Source organism: Nicotiana tabacum, chromosome 4 (assembly GCF_000715075.1).
Source record: "Nicotiana tabacum cultivar K326 chromosome 4, ASM71507v2, whole genome shotgun sequence".
Classification (NCBI taxonomy): Eukaryota; Viridiplantae; Streptophyta; class Magnoliopsida; order Solanales; family Solanaceae; genus Nicotiana; species Nicotiana tabacum.
This window is the reverse complement of record NC_134083.1, coordinates 97797727-97816152: the sequence shown is the minus strand read 5'-3', so window position 1 is coordinate 97816152 and position 18426 is coordinate 97797727. Positions and strand designations below refer to the sequence as shown.

Below are 18426 nucleotides of genomic sequence, written 5' to 3'. Positions count from 1 at the left end.
TGCCATCTTTAGAATGTCCGAATCCCGAATTTTTAATTGGTAATACCCAGACCTCAAATCAATTTTGGAGAACACCCTCGCTCCCTGAAGCTGGTCAAATAAATCATCAATACGCGGTAATGGATATTTATTCTTGATTGTAACTTTGTTCAACTGCCTATAATCAATGTACATCCGCATAGTACCATCTTTCTTTTTAACAAACAGAACCGGTGCACCCCAAGGTGACACACTAGGCCTAATAAACCCCTTTTCAAGGAGTTCCTGAAATTGCTCTTTCAAATCTTTTAACTCAGTTGGTGCCATATGATACAGAGGAATAGAAATGGGCTGAGTGCCCTGCACCAAGTCAATACCGAAATCAATATCTCTGTCGGGTGACATACCCGGCAGGTCTGCAGGAAATACATCCAGAAAGTCTCTCACGACCGGTACTGAATCAATAATAGAAGCATCTGCATCAACATATCTCACAAAGGCCAAATACGACAAGCATCCCTTTCCAACCATACGTTGGGCCTTCAAATAAGAAATTACCCTGCTAGGAACAAGATCTAGAGAACCCCTCCATTCAACCTTTGGCAACCCCGGCATCGTCAACGTCATGATTTTTGCGTGACAGTCTAGAATAGCATGACATGGAGACAACCAATCCATACCCAGGATTACATCGAAATCAACCATACCGAGTAATAAGAGATCAACTCTAGTCTCCAGTTCCCCAATAGTTACCACATACGACCGATACACACGATCTACAGTAATAATATCGCCCACCGGTGTAGATACACAAACAGGTGAAACTAATGACTCACAGGACATATCCAGATAATGAGCAAAATATGATGATACATATGAATAAGTGGAACCAGGGTCAAATAATATAGAAGCCTCCCTATGGAACACTGAAACAATACCTGTGATCACTACGTCTGAAGCAACAACATCTGGCCTAGCAGGAAAAGCATAGAATCGAGCCTGCCCGCCTCCTGATCGGCCTCCCCCTCTTTGTCAACCCCTAGCTGCCTGACCCCCACCCCGAGATGGCAGGGCGGATGGTGTAACTGCTGGTGCTGGTGCCGTCGGTCGAGAACTCTGTTGTGAAACCCCACTCAATAGCCTATGACACTCTCTCTTGAAATGACCAAATTCTCCGCACTCGAAACAACCCTTCCTCTGACGGAACTGCTACTCCTGATAACCCGAGGGATGACCTATAGAAGCCTGTGCGGACGAGGCATGATGAGAACTCTGCACTGAATGAAGACTGGCCTGAGTGAGCACTGTAAAAACCATGGCTAGCTGATACACCACGATGAGCTAGACAACCCGTCTGAGCGTGTCTGTAAGAACGACCCCTACCTCGGTGAAACTGACCCCCTGAAGGAACACCGCTGTAATCACCCGGACCACGAGGCCTCTTAGCCTCTCTCTCACCACGTTTCTGGCTACGAACCATCTCTATCTGCCGAGCAATGTCCACTACATCATCAAAGGTAGCACCATATACTCTCTCCCTAGTCATAAGTAACCACAGCTGATATATGAGGCCATCAATGAACCTCCTAATACTCTCCCTATCAGTGGGAACCAACCAGACTGCGTGACGAGCCAACTCAAAAAATCTTATCTCGTACTGCATCACGGACATATCACCCTGGCGAAGCTGCTCAAACTGTCTACGCAGCTCTTCTCTACGGGACTGAGGTACGAACTTCTCCAAAAAGACCACGGAGAACTGATGCCAAGTAAGGGGTGCTGCGCCAACAGGCCTACGCCTCTCGTAAGTCTCCCACCATCTGAGTGCAGACCTAGAAAACTGAAAAGTAGTGAATGAGACCCCACTGGTCTTCAGAATACCCGCTGTCCGAAATATCCGTTGAAACCTATCCAGAAAATCCTGAGCATCCTTTGACTCAGTACCGCTAAATGGTGGAGGTCGAAGCCTCTCAAATCTCTCAAGTCTCCTCTGCTCATCATCTGCCATAACAGGAACTACCGGGGCCTGAGCAGCTGCAACCGGCGGGGCTGGTAGTGCCCCCGATATCTAAAGTCCCTGTACTACCTGGTCTGGAGTACGGGCAACAGGGGTATGAGTACCCCCCCAGCCTGAGAAGTGGCAGGTGCGTCCTGAGTCGAAACCACCTGAGCAAGGCCAATGCAGGCTGCCAATATCTGGGGCAAAGTCTCCTGAATGCTTGCAATCTCAATGGGCACAACTGGTGCCTGAGCTGACCCTGTCGGCTCAACTATATCTGGAATCTGCTCCTGTGCTGGAACAACTGGTGGTACTACAGGTTCTATCCCAACTGTGGTACGAGCTACACCTCGACCTCTACCTCGGCCCCGACCTCTACCACGGCCCCGGCCTCTCACGGCCCTAACTGGTGGCACTGGTGGCTGACTGTCCGATCCGGTAGTACGTGTCCTCACCTTCTGTGAGAGAATAAAATAGCAAAAATTAAGTTTCCAGAATCAACAAATTGATTGTGACTTGTTCCGTCCCGGGAAACTATAAAGTTGAATAATTTGTTGTTAGCTATATGATCTCTATGTGTTGATAAAATTTGACAGTAAATCATGTTAGAAATTATGCTTAGGCTATGTGATAGTACTGTTGGGACCCACAGAGGTCGCGTACTTATTGAATTACCTGCTAAATGCTATATGTACTCAGTCTCAGTTTTTACTTGCACATTTTATCTCAGTATCTTTTATTATTATTGATACATCATATCATTGTTGTCTGGGCTGATTTCATGATTATTGAGAGCCCGAGAGACTGGAGAGATTTATGACTGAGTAAAGCTGAGGGCCTGATTGTGAGATATTGATACTATAGCACGTGAGTTGTTCATACAGCACGTGAGTTGGCCGTGCAGATCCTTACATTATACTATAGCGCGTGAGTTGGCCGTGCATATCCTTATATTATACTATAGCACGTGAGTTGGCCATGCAGATCCTTACAATATACTATAGCACGTGAGTTGGCCGTGTGGATCTTTATATTATACTACAGCACCTGAGTGCACGCCCACACGCCCATCACCTAGCATGTGCGTCACCTCCAAAATAATCGCATGATACCAAAATTCGGGGTTTCATACTCTCAGGACCAGATTTAAAACTGTTACTTACTTCAAGCCGTGAAATTCTTATTCTGCAATGCCCTTTCCTCGTGAATTTTTCTCCAAACGCCTCGAATCTGGTCACAAATAATTCGTTTCAGTCAATAAAATGCATTGGAATTAATTCCATAAGAAATAATGATTTTCCATAAAAATCTGAAAATTAGCTCAAAAATCGCCCGTGGGGCCCACGTCTCGGAACTCGACAAAAGTTGCAAAATCCGAAAACTCATTCAACCATGAGTCTAACCATACTAATTTTACCAAAATCCAACCCCAACTCGACCCTCAAATCTTCAATTTAAACCAAGAGGGTTTTTCAAATTTTCCCAACTCAATTCACGAATTAAATGATAAAAACAACCATGGATTTGGGTAATTTAACCAATATTGAGTTAAGAACACTTACCCCGTTATTTTTTCTGAAAATCACCCAAAAATTGCCTCTCTGCCCAGACATTTTCTCTACGCGATCGCGAACATTCCCACGCGATCGCGAAGAACAATTTTCCATCGCCCAGATTTTACTCTACGCGATCGCGGACTTTCCCACGCGATCGCGATGCACAACATCACAGACATACGTGATCGCGGACTAGTCCACACAATGGCGAAGCACAAAACGGGTGACTTCTACTCCGCTCCACTTACTCTATACAAACGCGACCTTCTTCACGCGTTCGCGAGTCACAAAATTCCAGAGCTATGCGATCGCATCCCGCTTCATGCGATCGCGAAGCACAAAATGCCACTGCCTTATATTAACCCTACGCGATCGCATATATACCCACGCGATCGCATAGAACAAAAACTCCCACTGACCAAAAAAGCTTACGCGATCGCAAACGCATTCACGCGATTGCGTAGAAGGAAAATATTATCAGATATCAGAAAATTCCAGCAGCTATTCAAGTCCAAATTTTTGATCCGTTAACCATCCAAAACTCATCCGAGCCCCTCGGGACCTCAACCAAATATACCAACAAGTCCTAAAACATCATACGGACTTAGTAGAACCCTCAAATTACCTCAAACAATGCTAAAATCATGAATTACACCCCAATTAAAGCCTAATGAACTTTGAAATTTCTAATTTCTACAAACGACTCCGGAACCTATCAAATCACGTCCGATTGACCTCATATTTTGCACACAAGTCATAAATGACATAATAGAGGTATTCCAATTTTCAGAATCGGATTCCGACCCTGATATCAAAAAGTCAACTCCCCGGTCAAACTTCTCAAAAAAATTAAACTTTCGGCATTTCAAGCCTAATTCCTCTACGCACTTCCAAATAATATTCCAGACACGTTCCTAAGCCCAAAATCACCATACGGAGCTATTGGAATCATCAAAATTCAAATCCAAGGTCGTTTACACATAGGTCCATATCCGGTCTACTTTTCTAACTTAAAATTTTAATTATGAGACTAAGTGTCTCATTTCACTCCGAGTTCCTTCCGGACCCGAACCAACTAACCCGATAAGTCATAAATTAATTGCAAGACATAAATTGAGAAGTAAATGGGGAACGGGGTTATAATATTCAAAATGACCGACCGGGTCGTTACATGAGATCAGCTCGGGGATTGTCATTCAACTCTCGAGATCCGTGATCGAGGAAGGTCATGCCGAGATAAACTCTACAAGCTTAACCTGGGATTGGAGGAATAAGTATATTAAATACTTGAAGAACGGAAAGCTCCCATCGGACCCTAAAATTCGAGGGCCCTACGAACCAAAGCTGCTCGGTTCATATTGACTGCAGATGGACCATTATGCCGAAGGACATTCGATGGACCATTGGCAGTATGCTTAGGACCAGGGGACACCGATTACGTCCTACGTGAGATTCATGAGGGTACTTGTGAAAATCATTCTGGTACCGATTCATTAGTCCGAAAAATAATCAGAGCAGTATATTATTGGATCGATATGGACAAAAATGCAAAGGAGTTTGTTCGAAAATATGACAAATGTCAAAGGTTTGCACCGATGATCCATCAGCCCGGAGAGCAACTTCACTCAGTCCTATCCCCATGGCCGTTCATGAAATGGGGAATGGATATCGTCGGCCCTCTGCCATTGGCCCTAGGTAAAGCTAAGTTCATCTTATTTATGACTGACTATTTCTCTAAATGGGTTGAAGCACAAGTGTTCGAAAAAGTTAGAGAGAAAGAGGTTATAGACTTCATCTGGGATCATATCGTATGGCAATTTGGGATACCCGCCGAAATAGTGTATGACAATGGGAAACAATTTATCGGCAACAAAGTGACGAAATTCCTCGAAGACCATAAGATAAAAAGGATATTATCAACACCGTATCACCCTAGTGGGAACGGACAGACCGAATCGACGAACAAAACTATCGTTCAAAATCTAAAGAAAAGGTTGAACGACGCTAAGGGGAAATGGAGAGAAATCCTACCCAAAGTTCTTTGGGCGTATCGAACAACATCAAAGTCCAGTACGGGGGCAACCCAATTCTCCTTAGTATATGGTTCCAAAGCCTTGATTCCAATCGAACTCGGAGAACCCAGTGCCAGGTTTCGATATACAATAGAAGAGTCAAATCACAAGGCTATGAATACTAGCCTCGAATTATTGGATGAAAAATGAGAAGCCACTCTCGTCCGATTGGCCGCCCGAAAGCAGCAGATTAAAAGATACTATAATCGAAGAACCAAGCCTCGCCATTTTAAAATCGGGAACTTAGTGCTAAGGAAAGTCACCCTCAGCACCCGAAATTCAAACGAAGGAAAACTGGGTCCGAATTGGGAAGGACCGTACCAAGTACTCGAAAACGTCGGTAAATGATCCTACAAACTCGGTATTATAAACGACGAACAACTACCAAGCAATTGGAACGTGTCACACCTCAAACGATATTATTGTTAAGGTATGATTTTCTCCCTTCTTTCGTCTATATATATTCGATACTAACTCATTGCAGGAGTTCAGCCAAAAACATCGAGACCTCAGGTTTTAAAGTACGCGTTGCACTCTTTTCCCCTTAGATCGGTTTTTATCCCAACCGGATTTTTCCGGTAAGGTTTTTAATGAGACAACAACTATGTGCTACCTGAGGACATTTTAATAGTATCCAAGGCTTCTTTACAATCAACCTCGAATATTGGGGGGCTTTACCATCGAATAAATCGAGTTCGATACAAGAAAGTTATTTAGTACCAAAGTCTTATTAAACAGGGTCTCGATAGGGAAAAAGTGTAAGGGCCAAATGGTCAAAACGAACCATGCCTGCATAGTTTTGCTCGAGCCCTGGCACAAAACTTACACCATAAAGCCTACAGGCTAAAATACTTTGAGTTCGAGTTCGAGTTCGAGCAAACTCTCACTCGACCATTAAGCCTACGAGCTACATTACTTCGAGTTCGAATCACTTACTCTACTACTAAGCCTACGGGCTACTCTTATTTCGAGTTCGAGCAAACACTCACTTGACTAATAAGCCTACGGGCCACATCATCTCGAGTTTTGGGCAAGCACTCACTAGACTAACGGGTTACTCTTATTTTGAGTTCGAGCAAACTCTCACTCCACCATTAAGCCTACGGGCTATATTACTTCGAGTTCGAATCACTCACTCGATTACTAAGCCTACGAGCTACTCTTATTTCGAGTTCGAGCAAAACTCTCACTCGACCATAAAGCCTACGAGCTGCTATCTTACTTCGAGTTCGAGCAATCACTCACTCGAATATTAAGCCTAAGGTCTATCTTACTTCTAGTTTGAGCAATCACTCACTCGACTATTAAGCCTACGGGCTATCTTACTTCGAGTTCGAGCAAGCATTCACTCGACCATAAAGCCTACGAGCTACAATACTTCGAGTTCGAGTTCGAATCACTCACTCGACTATTAAGCCTAAGGGCTATCTTACTTTGAGTTCGAGCAATCACTCACTCGACTATTAAGCCTACGGGCTATCTTACTTCGAGTTCGAGCAAGCACTCACTCGACCATAAAGCCTACGGGCTGCAATACTTTGAGTTCGAGTTCAAGCAATCACTCACTCGACCATAAAGCCTACGAGTTGCAATACTTCAAGTTCGAGTTCAAACAAATCACTCACTCGACTATTAAGCCTAAGGGCTAACTTACTTCGAGTTCGAGCAATCACTCACTCGACTATTAAGCCTACGGGCTATCTTACTTCGAGTTCGAGCAAGCACTCACTCGACCATAAAGCCTACGGGCTGCCAACCACTATCGAGTTCGAGCAATCACTCACACGACTATTAAGCCTAAAGGCTATCTTACTTCGAGTTCGAGCAATCACTCACTCGACTATTAAGCCTACGGGCTATCTTACTTTGAGTTCAAGCAAGCACTCACTCGACCATAAAGCCTACGGGCTGCAATACTTCGAGTTCGAGTTCAAGCAATCACTCACTCGACTATTAAGCTTAAGGGATATCTTACTTCGAGTTCGAGCAAACACTCACTCGACTATTAAGCCTACTGGCTATCTTACTTCGAGTTTGAACAATCACTCACTCGACTATTAAGCCTACGGGCTACTTTACTAAAAGTTCGAGCAAACACTTACTCAACTAAATCCTTGAACTTATGCACATTTTCATAAGACACAAGTAAAACAAAATCTTCACTAGGCAGAAAAGAAAATAGAGACAAGTTGGGAAAAGAAAAGACCTTTATATATATGTTTACAAAACGTCTGATCAGGACCTTACACAAAAATATCAAATAAGAAAAACCCTAATTATCTATGGGAGCAGTCTTTTTCTCCACTGGGCTCCTCCCTACTCTAAGACCTGCTCTTGCTCCCATCACCGTTATCATCATCATCATCGTCATCATCATCATCGAAGGCCAAGGCCCCGGGATCGGCTTCAAGCTCTTTTGCCTTTATTATCTCTTCAGTAAGATCGAAGCCTCGAGTATGGATCTCCTCGAGGGTTTCCCTCCGAGATTGGCATTTGGCAAATTCGGCAATCCAATGTGCTGGAGTTCGAGCGGTCTCGGATACTTCTCTCACATGCAACTGAGCGGCCTTAGCATCGGCCCGATAAACAGCCACAAATGTGTCTACATCGGCCTTTGTCTTTTCAGCCTTGGCAAGTTTAGAAGCCAACCGAGCCTCGAGCTCTTCTATTTTCCTTGCTTGAGCCAAGCTTTTCTCCTTTAGACTCTGAAGTTGATTTTTGACCGATGATAATTAGGCTCGAGCAGCCTCTTTCTCTGCAGCAAAGCGGTCCATATTTCCTTTCCATTTCAAGGACTCTGCCTTTATCACATCGACCTCCTCACGGAGCTTCCCGATCATCTCAAGCTTCTGCTGCAGCTGTGAGACTGATAGGTTAGCCATCGTTCCAGTATCAAGTCCATAGGCTTTTAATAGTGTCATTACCTGCTCGGACAGATCGGCCTGATCTTAGTGAGCTTTGGCCAACTCAGCTCGGAGGCCCTTGATTTCTTTTTCCCTTTGCCCTAAGAGAAGTTTAAGGGCTTTCCTCTCCTCCATGGCCCATTGGAGATCGGCCTCGTATCGACACAGCTCAGCTCAGGATCGAGAACATGCTTCTTGATGAGTTACCACGGCCTACGAAGAAAGAAGAAACAAAGTAATAAAAGAAAAACAGACATAAGAGATAAAACCAACCAAATAATTTAAGGCTTACCTGATTCAAAGCCTGCTGTACTCCGTGAAAAAGATCTGATGCATCACTAGTGCCGGCAGCGTCCTCGACACCAGTAAACAGGCCACAAAAAGGATCATCTCCCTCATGAGGCCTGTCTAGTTCGAGGGGCCCTAAGCTTGGGCTTCCCGTATTGCCCCTTCGGAAAAAGCAGGGAAGGTGGGCGAGTCTTCGATTGCTACTTCCCCAAGTGAGTCACTTGGGGCATTCTCTTCGGTTCGAAGAGATTCGGGGAGAGCCCCTTCAGACATATCCCCCATCCGTTGGCTTCGATGGGAAGCATCCTCGATCTCCAACGACTCGGGGACTCTGCCCGAATCTTTCTTCGATATATCCTCAGTTCGAGGCAGAGCTTTATAAACCACCATCGATCCAGCTGCCTGTGGAATGTCGGTGGTCTTCTTCGATCAGGCCACCAGTACGGACCCGTCATCTTCCTCTTCCTTGTCTTCATCCCTTAGATGCTAAACCAATTCTAAGGTCAAAGGGATGGTATTCTTCCTCGACTTACAAGTCGACCTTGCCTTCGGTTTTGGATTTTCGGAAGTAGAGGCCCTTTTTCTCTTATTTTCCTCCGCCGGTTTAGAAACCGGGTCCGAGGCTTCTTCCTCGTCGGGCAGGTGCCTCAGAACCGCATCTCTGCCCAGGCCTGCACACAAGAAAATTGGTTGGATATGTGAAAAATATTTCGTTCGAACTCTCAAAACATGAGAAATAGGCTTACCATTATTTTTGGCTTCCTATCGGCCCTTTGCCAAATCACGCCATGAACGTTCGGCATATGTAGAGGTCGAAGCCAGGGCCCGTACCCAGCTCTTAAGATATTGGGAACGGCACCGGGCATCCAAGGAACCGCTGCATCACAAAAAAGATATCAGCAACAAAGAAACAAAGAAACAAGGCGATAGGGAATAAGCAGCAGAATTACACTTACGCTTCATATTCCATTCTTCGGGGAATGGCATCTTTTCGGCTGGGATCAGGTCCGAAGTCTTCACTCGAATGAACCTGCCCATCCAACCTCGATCCTTGTCCTCATCTATGTTCGAGAATAGTACCTTGGTAGCCCGGCATTAAAGTTTTATTAATCCACCTTGAAAGAGGCAGGGACTATACAATCTAATAAGATGATCGAGGGTGAAAGGCATCCCCTCGGTCTTGTTTGCGAAGAAACAGATCAGGATAACGATCCGCCAAAAGAAGGATGAATCTGACCTAGAGTTATTCGGTATTGACAACAAAAATCGATGATAACAGGGTCGAGAGGTCCTAACGTAAAAAGGTAAGTATACACACTAAGGAACCCTTCCACGTGGGTGGCAATATCTTCATCGGGAGCCAGAATTATCACTTCCTTGTTATCCCAGTTGCAATCTGTCTTTAACTGAGCAAGTTTATTTTTGGTTATCGAACACAAATACCTCGATACCGGCTCACACCGATCGGGAAACAACGAGCCCTTATCGACCTTAAAATCGGAGGTGAGAAGACATGTTCCGGGAACAAACTCTTCAGGCCGTGGCTCCACCGGTATTTTATCGGCGGCGGGTTGTGAAGAAGAAGCCTCTTCTTTTTTAGGGACGGTTTTTGATGTTTTCACCATTTTTTGAATTTAGAAGAAAGAAATAAAGAAGATGTGGTGTTTCAAAGAAAGATTTTGCAGTAAAAATCACAGAAGAAAAATTTCGCACTTAATTCAGAAGGTATGAGAAAATGCTTAGGAAATTTTGAGATTAGAAGATGTAAAAGTGATTAATGGTGAAAGAAGGAGATGTTTATAGGCTGAGCAGTGGCGGTCCTATATCGATAATGACCGACCACCGTCTGACACGCATTAAATCCTCGATAAACTGAACCGATGGGACAACTATCGTATACGTCACGATCGGATTCGATGCACACGTTAGTATATATCTAATCATACCGTTGGAAAATCATATCGTTTCTCGTTACATTCTTCCCGAGAAACACGGGGACTATTTGTATACGGTCAAAATTAATTAGTCCGTCGTACGGACTGGTCGGCATGATAATACTTTGATCGAAGGGCGGCTTCGTAATACCAGGTAGAGGTTCGAAGTCAGGTCATCGAGTTTCGAGTTCTAGGACGGATCAATGACAAGCTCGGTATCATTATCGAGCTCGTATCTAAATCGAACTACGGGGCGAGGCAAAATTATCGAGTCTAAGATGCATAGATCGACCGACACCGACCCTGAGTCAATACTAGACTCCGAGTCAGAATCGAGCTCGAGTCAAGATCGAAAGCTCGAGTCAATCTCGAGCTCACAGACAAGAGTCGTTGCAACCATACTAGGAGAGAGAATCCTGGCAGGAATTAGGAAAAAGCTAGTTCCTCATGGGTTCCCTACTATGTATTTTTTATTATATCTAAAGTAGGATCCTTCCACTATAAAGGGAATGCTTGTTGTTTCTGTGAAGGACACATTCACACATTGAAAGATCAATCCTTTGAGCTCTCTTACTTCATTTATTTCCTCTTTTCAACAGTTTTTATCTTTCGTTCTTATAGTCAAGATTGGATATTTTTATTTCTCTTTACGATTTGTATCAAGCTATACCACATACCCTTAGAACTACGTACAAATTCAACTCTATCTAATTTTTCTGGTAAACACTTACCACACTAACTATATTAGTTTATATTCCTTAATTTGGTCATTAATCACGTTATCTCTTAAGACTACAATTGTACAACACGAAACAAAATTGTTGTTAGAGAAGAGTTTCTTGTTTCCTAAATGGTAACTAGCTCGAAAAATAAATGTATAATGTTAGAAGTGTGAAATATCGCATATGTTATTTCAAGTTTTTCATAGTCTATTACGGTTGAAATAACTCTACCCCTTCCTCTTAAGATTTTGATAATCGTTAAGAATATATTATATAGATGAAAGGAGTACAATGACAATTTTCTGCTAGATAGTTTGTATATGGAAACTGATAGTAGATGATTTGTAGATCTCAATGAAACTATATGATAACTGTTGATAATAAATAAAAATAGTAGCTAAATATTAAGATAGATAATCTGCTATCATAGGTTAAATTGCACAATGTAATTAAAAATATTACTATTAGTGTATATGAATTAATATCAATCAATATATATATATATATATATATATATATATATATATATATATATATATATCTCTTATACATGGGCGGAGCTAGTGATTTGTTTAATATGAGTTTGACCAAATCCAATAACTTTGATCCAAATTTTATATTTATCTAAAAATATTTATTGAATATATATAAATTATATTCTAAAACGTAATAATTTTAAAGAACTAAAATTTTGAACGTATAAAATTTAAATTATAGCTTCGTTTTACCGTAATGCATGTCCTACCACCTGTTTTCCTACTTTGAACAAGAAACATGTTCTATAATTATGGGCCCTTAAATAATTCATGACGTCACGGATGATGATATACGAGATGTTGACTCCCATACTTGAATTGACACCATTGACTTACTAAAAAATACATGGAACTCTAGAAGATAACAAGGTACAATATTTAGCATATGTTGTTCTTTTTGTTTTTTCCTTTTCTTCTTTAATACTTTTAAAATTGTGGCGATTAACTAGCCAAATTAACTTCAGAAAAATGAATTCCCGAATCAAAAGATTATTCAATTCTTAAACTCCAAGATAACAGTTCAAAAATATAATGTAGGAGCAATATTTTTTCACATTCTCGTAATAGAAAAAAGAAATGTCCAATTTAATAGGAGTACATGCATGTTTATGATACACCATATATATAGTTGGATTTTAAGAAGATAATAATATAATAGTCCAGTAATTATTATTGATCCATCCATTTCTTGCATTATAGTCCACAAACTGTATAGTAATCTAATTTTTTAATGCATTTCTTGATAAATACACTTTAGTTCACAAATTTTAGGACTCGGTATGTGCAATAAATTTCCATCATCTCCACAATCTGCTTTTGATTTTCTTTTTCCTCTTTCTTATAATTTACCCCTTTAAATGGATCTAAACTAGTCTATTTTGCTCCAACTTGCATATCCCATTTTAATTTGACCGTTGACCTTAATGCTTAATTTGACCTTAGTGCTCATTTTCGTCCACATGCTTCGTTTATAGAGCCTTTGACTTGCACAATCTTCAACCTATAAATAACCGAGACTACTTATTTTGCAACAAATCTAAGCAAACTTAACACCTTTTTTTTTTCTTTTTGTTACAAAAATGAGCAGCTCAGATGAAGGTACAAGTGCAGAGCAGAAAAAATACAGAGGAATTCGGCGTCGAAAATGGGGGAAATGGGTGTCAGAAATTCGAGTTCCAGGTAGCAGTGAACGGCTTTGGCTAGGCACTTATACAACCCAAGAAGCTGCTGCTGTTGCACATGATATAGCCTATTATTGTCTCCGGGAATCGTCCTTGTCGTTAGATAAATTAAACTTCCCATTTATGTTACCGGCCGTTAATGTTGAACGTGGAATGTCACCGAGGTCAGTGCAAAAGGTGGCCTCAGATGCTGGCATGGCCATTGATGCAAAGTTGGTTACAAGTTACCCTACTCCTACTGTAAAAGGTGGTCAACAAGAAATGAATGGTCATGTTTGTCAAAGTGTGGACAATAATGGGAAAAGTGAAGCTCTCAGCATTTCTGTTGAAGATTATCTATATTGATATTTGAAGCACATGCATTCGTCAGACTGAAATTTTTTGAATACCGAAATCCTAAAGTAAAAGAATAAAACTTTGCACATCCCTGAGTTTCTCTGTCTCCCAAGGGGCACCCTTTTTTCTTTTACACAAGTTCGGTTGGTTTTCAAGAATTTTGATGATCAAACTACTTAGTTAATTTAAACTTATTCGGGTATATATTGTGTATTTTCGTAATCTAGTTCATCGGTACTTTGAGTGGGCCCTCAGTCAATAATCAATATCCAAAGCATTCTTGTACGTACGCATACAAGATACATGCAATTCTTCTATTTATCCTGATTGATAAATAATCACAACTACATCATTTATCAAACTGGTCTTCATTTAAATAAAGGTATCAATCACTGTACTATAAAGATGAGTTAAAGCATCAAAAAGAACTTAACGGGAACCAAGTTTATTCGTTTATTCATCTCGAGAGTAGAAACGATCATCTTACAAATTAAATCTTGACAAATACACAGTTTTGAACATAACCCACAGAAATCAAAGTATCTTCATTCCATTTTCTGCAGATCTTGCATCACGATAGGGGCTCCGAGTCTCTGAGGAGACGAGGATGGGGATGTCTCTAGAAGAGGCCTTCCCGTTCCAATAAAGGAAGTTTTCCTAGCACCTTGATGTGCAAATAGCATCCGAAATGTCCATTGGAGGATGTTTGGTGCGAAGACTCTATAGAGAAGGAAAATGTCGTACCAGCCTGGGTATTTCACGTATGGATCTCCACGACATGCCCCCGCTACAATCAACTTTGCAAATTCCTCCACTGAACTTCCAGATGCACCAACCTTAAATCCAAAGTCATATACAAACATTGTAAAGCGATGGACATAACAACTTACCAGAAATTACCCAAAAATGACAAGGGAAATATCCCATGTAATATATTTAAGAATTTAGCAATTTTAGATTTCCGTATGAGTAATTTCTGTGGTAAAAATCCCTATGTAATTAGCAGGTTTCTTGTAGCGTACGATCTTAAATCTGCAAAGAGCTAACTCCCAACTATAAAATGGACAGTCCTATGTAGATCATTAATTCCAACAACCTTGTATCAACTACTAGTTATAGAAATTAAAAGTAGTGAGGCATTTAAGTTTATAATTTCTCCATAATCCATAATATCCTAAGTCCTGCTTGGAAAAGAAAAGCATGTGAACTTAACACATTGAAACAGCTAGAAACCGTGTTTCTGCTGCTTAAAGTCATGGATGTTTTATGCATCAAAAAGGTCAGACATGTCCTTTTTTGCTGCTTTGAAAAGGAAAGCATGGAACTTTGCAAATAGTAGCAGTGTGTTGGAGCAGACAGAGAATTTCAATTCTACAAAGCGAAGAGAATCTTACTTCCCTTTCTTCCTTCCACTGCATATCCGCACCTTCATCCATCATGAATTTTCCCCTTGTTATTTCAGTCCCAATCCATCCGTGTGTCGCTATTGTGATCCCGACATCATCCTTCACCTCTAACTTTAGGGTCTCATAAAAGTTTATAACTGCGGCTTTTGCTGCCTATTCAAAAGAAAAAAGGGAAATATTAAGAAACTGAAAAGAAGCATACCACCAAAATGCTTTCTTTGCTAAGGTGAATTATGAACACTGACTCTTTGGCCAAAGGGGAGATGGAGGAGTCTAAACAATGTTGACTCAAGAAGCAAAATAATGCAGCTTTAAAGGTCTGTATATGAAGTTCAATTCTTACTGAATATAAGCTCATTCTTGGCAAAGGTAACCAGTTCTCCACTGATGCATTCACAATGACCCGGCCTCTGGTTTGCCGCAGATGAGGTAGAGCTACATAGGTAGGATACACATTTCCCCAGAAATTGATATCCTAAGAAGAAGGAAAAACTTCACACTTCAAAGTTATAGATTAATTTGGAGTTACTAGCAGCACTTGAATGCGAGAATTTATAACAATTAGTAACTATGGATGATAACAAATTAGATACTCCAAATACCATCAAAATAGGAAACACATTTGTATCCGTGGCTTCTTCCAGGTAGAAAGTATGTCCCAAGCTTACTGTATTCACAAGATGATCCACTGCAAATAATGGAACAACAACTAAATATCAGCTAACCTTTTCATGAGAACGCGCTATTCTATATGATTAAAACATGTCATATACAATATAACACTGTTTCTGTTCTCCCCAAGGACAATTCTCCCAAGGACAATTGAATAAATTTCTAACTGAAAGCAGATACAAAAGTATTCACTCTTTTAGAAACTGAAAACTTGAACATTTGAAACCACCACATTAAAATTGCTATAAGTAACAAACCTCTTTATTTCAAAATAGGATGAGGTGTTACATAAGAACTTGAAATTAATTTTTTGGCTGCTGAGGAAGTAGGATAGTTCCAGCAAAATCAGAGTCCATCTGTAGATAATATCTGCTTCTGATTATTTTTGCTTGAAGGAATGAAATGAAATAACCTCGAAATAGAATTTCAAATACGGTTTTAAGTTGACCAAGCCTATATAATTACCTAGTGATAATGCACAATGGAATAGAGACATAAAGAAACTCTGTCTAAATCAAGGATGGTTATAGGGGAAGGGGGATCAATTGTCAAAAATTTCTTTGTTCATATCACTTGAGCGCGGGCATATGTACCTTGAGAACCCTGGTCCATTCAAATCAGAATAGATGAAAAGCTTGTAATACATCAGTGGTCAGCTTGCGCTAGGGAACCTCATCTAATAACATTTTGAATCATTATTAACAAAACAAGACGAACATATTACTTGGACTTACCACGCCCATAAAAGTTTACAGTCTCGGTGATGAATCTCCTACAATCATCTTCTTTGACAACATCTGCAGCCATTATCAGGACATTTTTTGCACCTAGTTGCCTAGCTTTCTCACGGATTCCCCAGAGTCTATTTTCTCTCCTTGCAACCAAGACAAGATTTGTTCTCCTCTTTGCGTATTCATATGCAATTTGCTAACATCACAGAGCACAAGATCAAGAATCTAGTACTTTTTAAATATCTTCATGCACCAAAAAAGCAATTCACAAAAGATTAGTGAGAAGAAAAGTGTAAAATAGCTGTGCTTTGCAGCTATAACAACCCGAGTAATGAACTACTTACATAAAAATAATTGTATCAACCTAGGTATCTTTTTGGTGAAGGACCAGTTTATCCTAAATGTCTGATTTTAAAGAAATACTCTTTCTTCTTGCATAAAAAAGGAGAAGGGCTTTTGCAAAAGCATTCAAATACAACCTATGTAAAGTACTGCAATATTGTCAAAGAAATCATATTTAGTACTGTAGGTCATAATTTAAACTTTGGACCAATAATGATAGCTCAATCTGAAAATGGAAGATGACCCTCCAATCTCAATTGTGGTAAAGTCTAAGGCGTCCTCTTGAAAAGAACAATCATAGATCGACGATAGTTAATTACTTTTCAGATATCACTATATGAAGTTCTGCCTAGTTCTTCAGCAAATCATGATTCCCTTATTCCATCAACTTTACCAAGTTTAGTCAAAAGAAAAAGGGAACGCTTGTAAAATGCATATATAGAAACACCAGAGTTATAAATTCCAGTTTGGTCAAGGTAAAGTTAATGCAGTGTAATTTTACAAACTCTCCTTACCTTACAGTCAAGTGGCTTTAACCTTCCCTAGACGAGCGGTCTTTTACATAAGCCAATTTGAAGTTATTCTATAGACTAGGCGAAAGACAATGTAAAAGTCATTGGGATAAGGTGGTTTTTGTCATTAGCTATAAATTAATGTAATTAGCTAAGGTAGGTACTTTTTAACCAAAATTTTGTCTTTGTAATTATTGCAATGTGCATTAGACAGGGTGCTTTAGAGTAACTCCATATATAACCTACAAATAATTAAGTTTTGTTTATGTAAGAGAAGTGTACGCTAAATTGACATTTGTATAGCATGCAGTTTAAGTTGTTGAAGAAAAACGAAAAAGAAAGTGCTATCGCTGATCCCAAATATTAACATGTTCCTGCTTGAAAGATGACATATATATAGAGAGAGAGAGAGAATCAGAATTGAGTTACCTCTCCAATACCAGAAGAAGCTCCGGTGATAATAACAACTTTATCCTCCATATCTTCACCAAAGAAAGTGTTGTAAAGCCGTTCACATATGTTGATGAAAGTGAAAGCTGGCCATGCACATGCCAACATCACCAAACTTGCCGGTGGTACCACAAAATTCAGCACTGAGTTCACCAAATCCATTAATTAATTCCTTTTATATATAATCGATCACCTCTTTTCCAATATATTAATTCCTTCAATTCACAAAACTGAAGAAAAATGAGATCAGGAGGGAAAAGAGGGTTGATTTTTAGTGCAGTTTGGTTGGGTAGGTTAAGATTTAGTAGTGTAGGAATTAGATAGATAAACACTAAAGCTGATCGATAGTGCATGCAAATGTATTGAACACGTGGTATGAGGTGCTGAGAGAGTTTGTGACGAATGGAGGACTTGTTTTTTCGGAACTACTTGCATGCCCATATCAGTTACTTTATTTTTTTATATCACAAGTCACAACACATAAAAGTGGACAAATTAGTACTCCTAATATTAATTAGTCGTGTCACTTTTTAAAATGAACTATAATGACCGTTATTATATTATATTATATTATAATTGAATGAACACTTTTAAGGTAAAGTTAATTTATTAAAATACTCATAAAAATTGAATGTCAATTTTATCCCTCACTTAAATACTACTATTTCTTTAATATTTTTGTACCAAAAATTTATGATAAGTTCCTTATAGCTCCCACTTACTGCAGCATATTCAATGCCTTAATTGCTTTTCATCTTCCTATATTTATTCAATTTTTTTGGAGTTCTTTTGAACTTCCAAAAGTAA

General features: G+C 40.2%; 2 protein-coding genes across 2 annotated transcripts; one reads left to right on the top strand and one right to left on the bottom strand.

Annotated features, from left to right (window-relative positions):
• Positions 1-13068: 13068 nt before the first annotated feature.
• LOC107791175 (ethylene-responsive transcription factor ERF020-like) lies at positions 13069-13515 on the top strand. The gene has a single exon (XM_016613189.2). The coding sequence runs from the start codon at positions 13069-13071 to the stop codon at positions 13513-13515; it is 447 nt and encodes a 148-aa protein (XP_016468675.1).
• A 420-nt stretch (positions 13516-13935) lies between these two features.
• On the bottom strand, positions 13936-17929 carry LOC107791177 (11-beta-hydroxysteroid dehydrogenase B-like). The gene is made up of 6 exons (XM_016613194.2): positions 17599-17929; positions 16319-16511; positions 15515-15600; positions 15256-15387; positions 14901-15065; positions 13936-14342 (listed from the first exon to the last, which is right to left on the bottom strand). Exons 1-6 carry the CDS (start codon positions 17779-17781, stop codon positions 14052-14054), a joined length of 1050 nt encoding a protein of 349 aa, XP_016468680.1. The 5' UTR covers positions 17782-17929; the 3' UTR covers positions 13936-14051.
• Between the last annotated feature and the right edge of the window lie 497 nt (positions 17930-18426).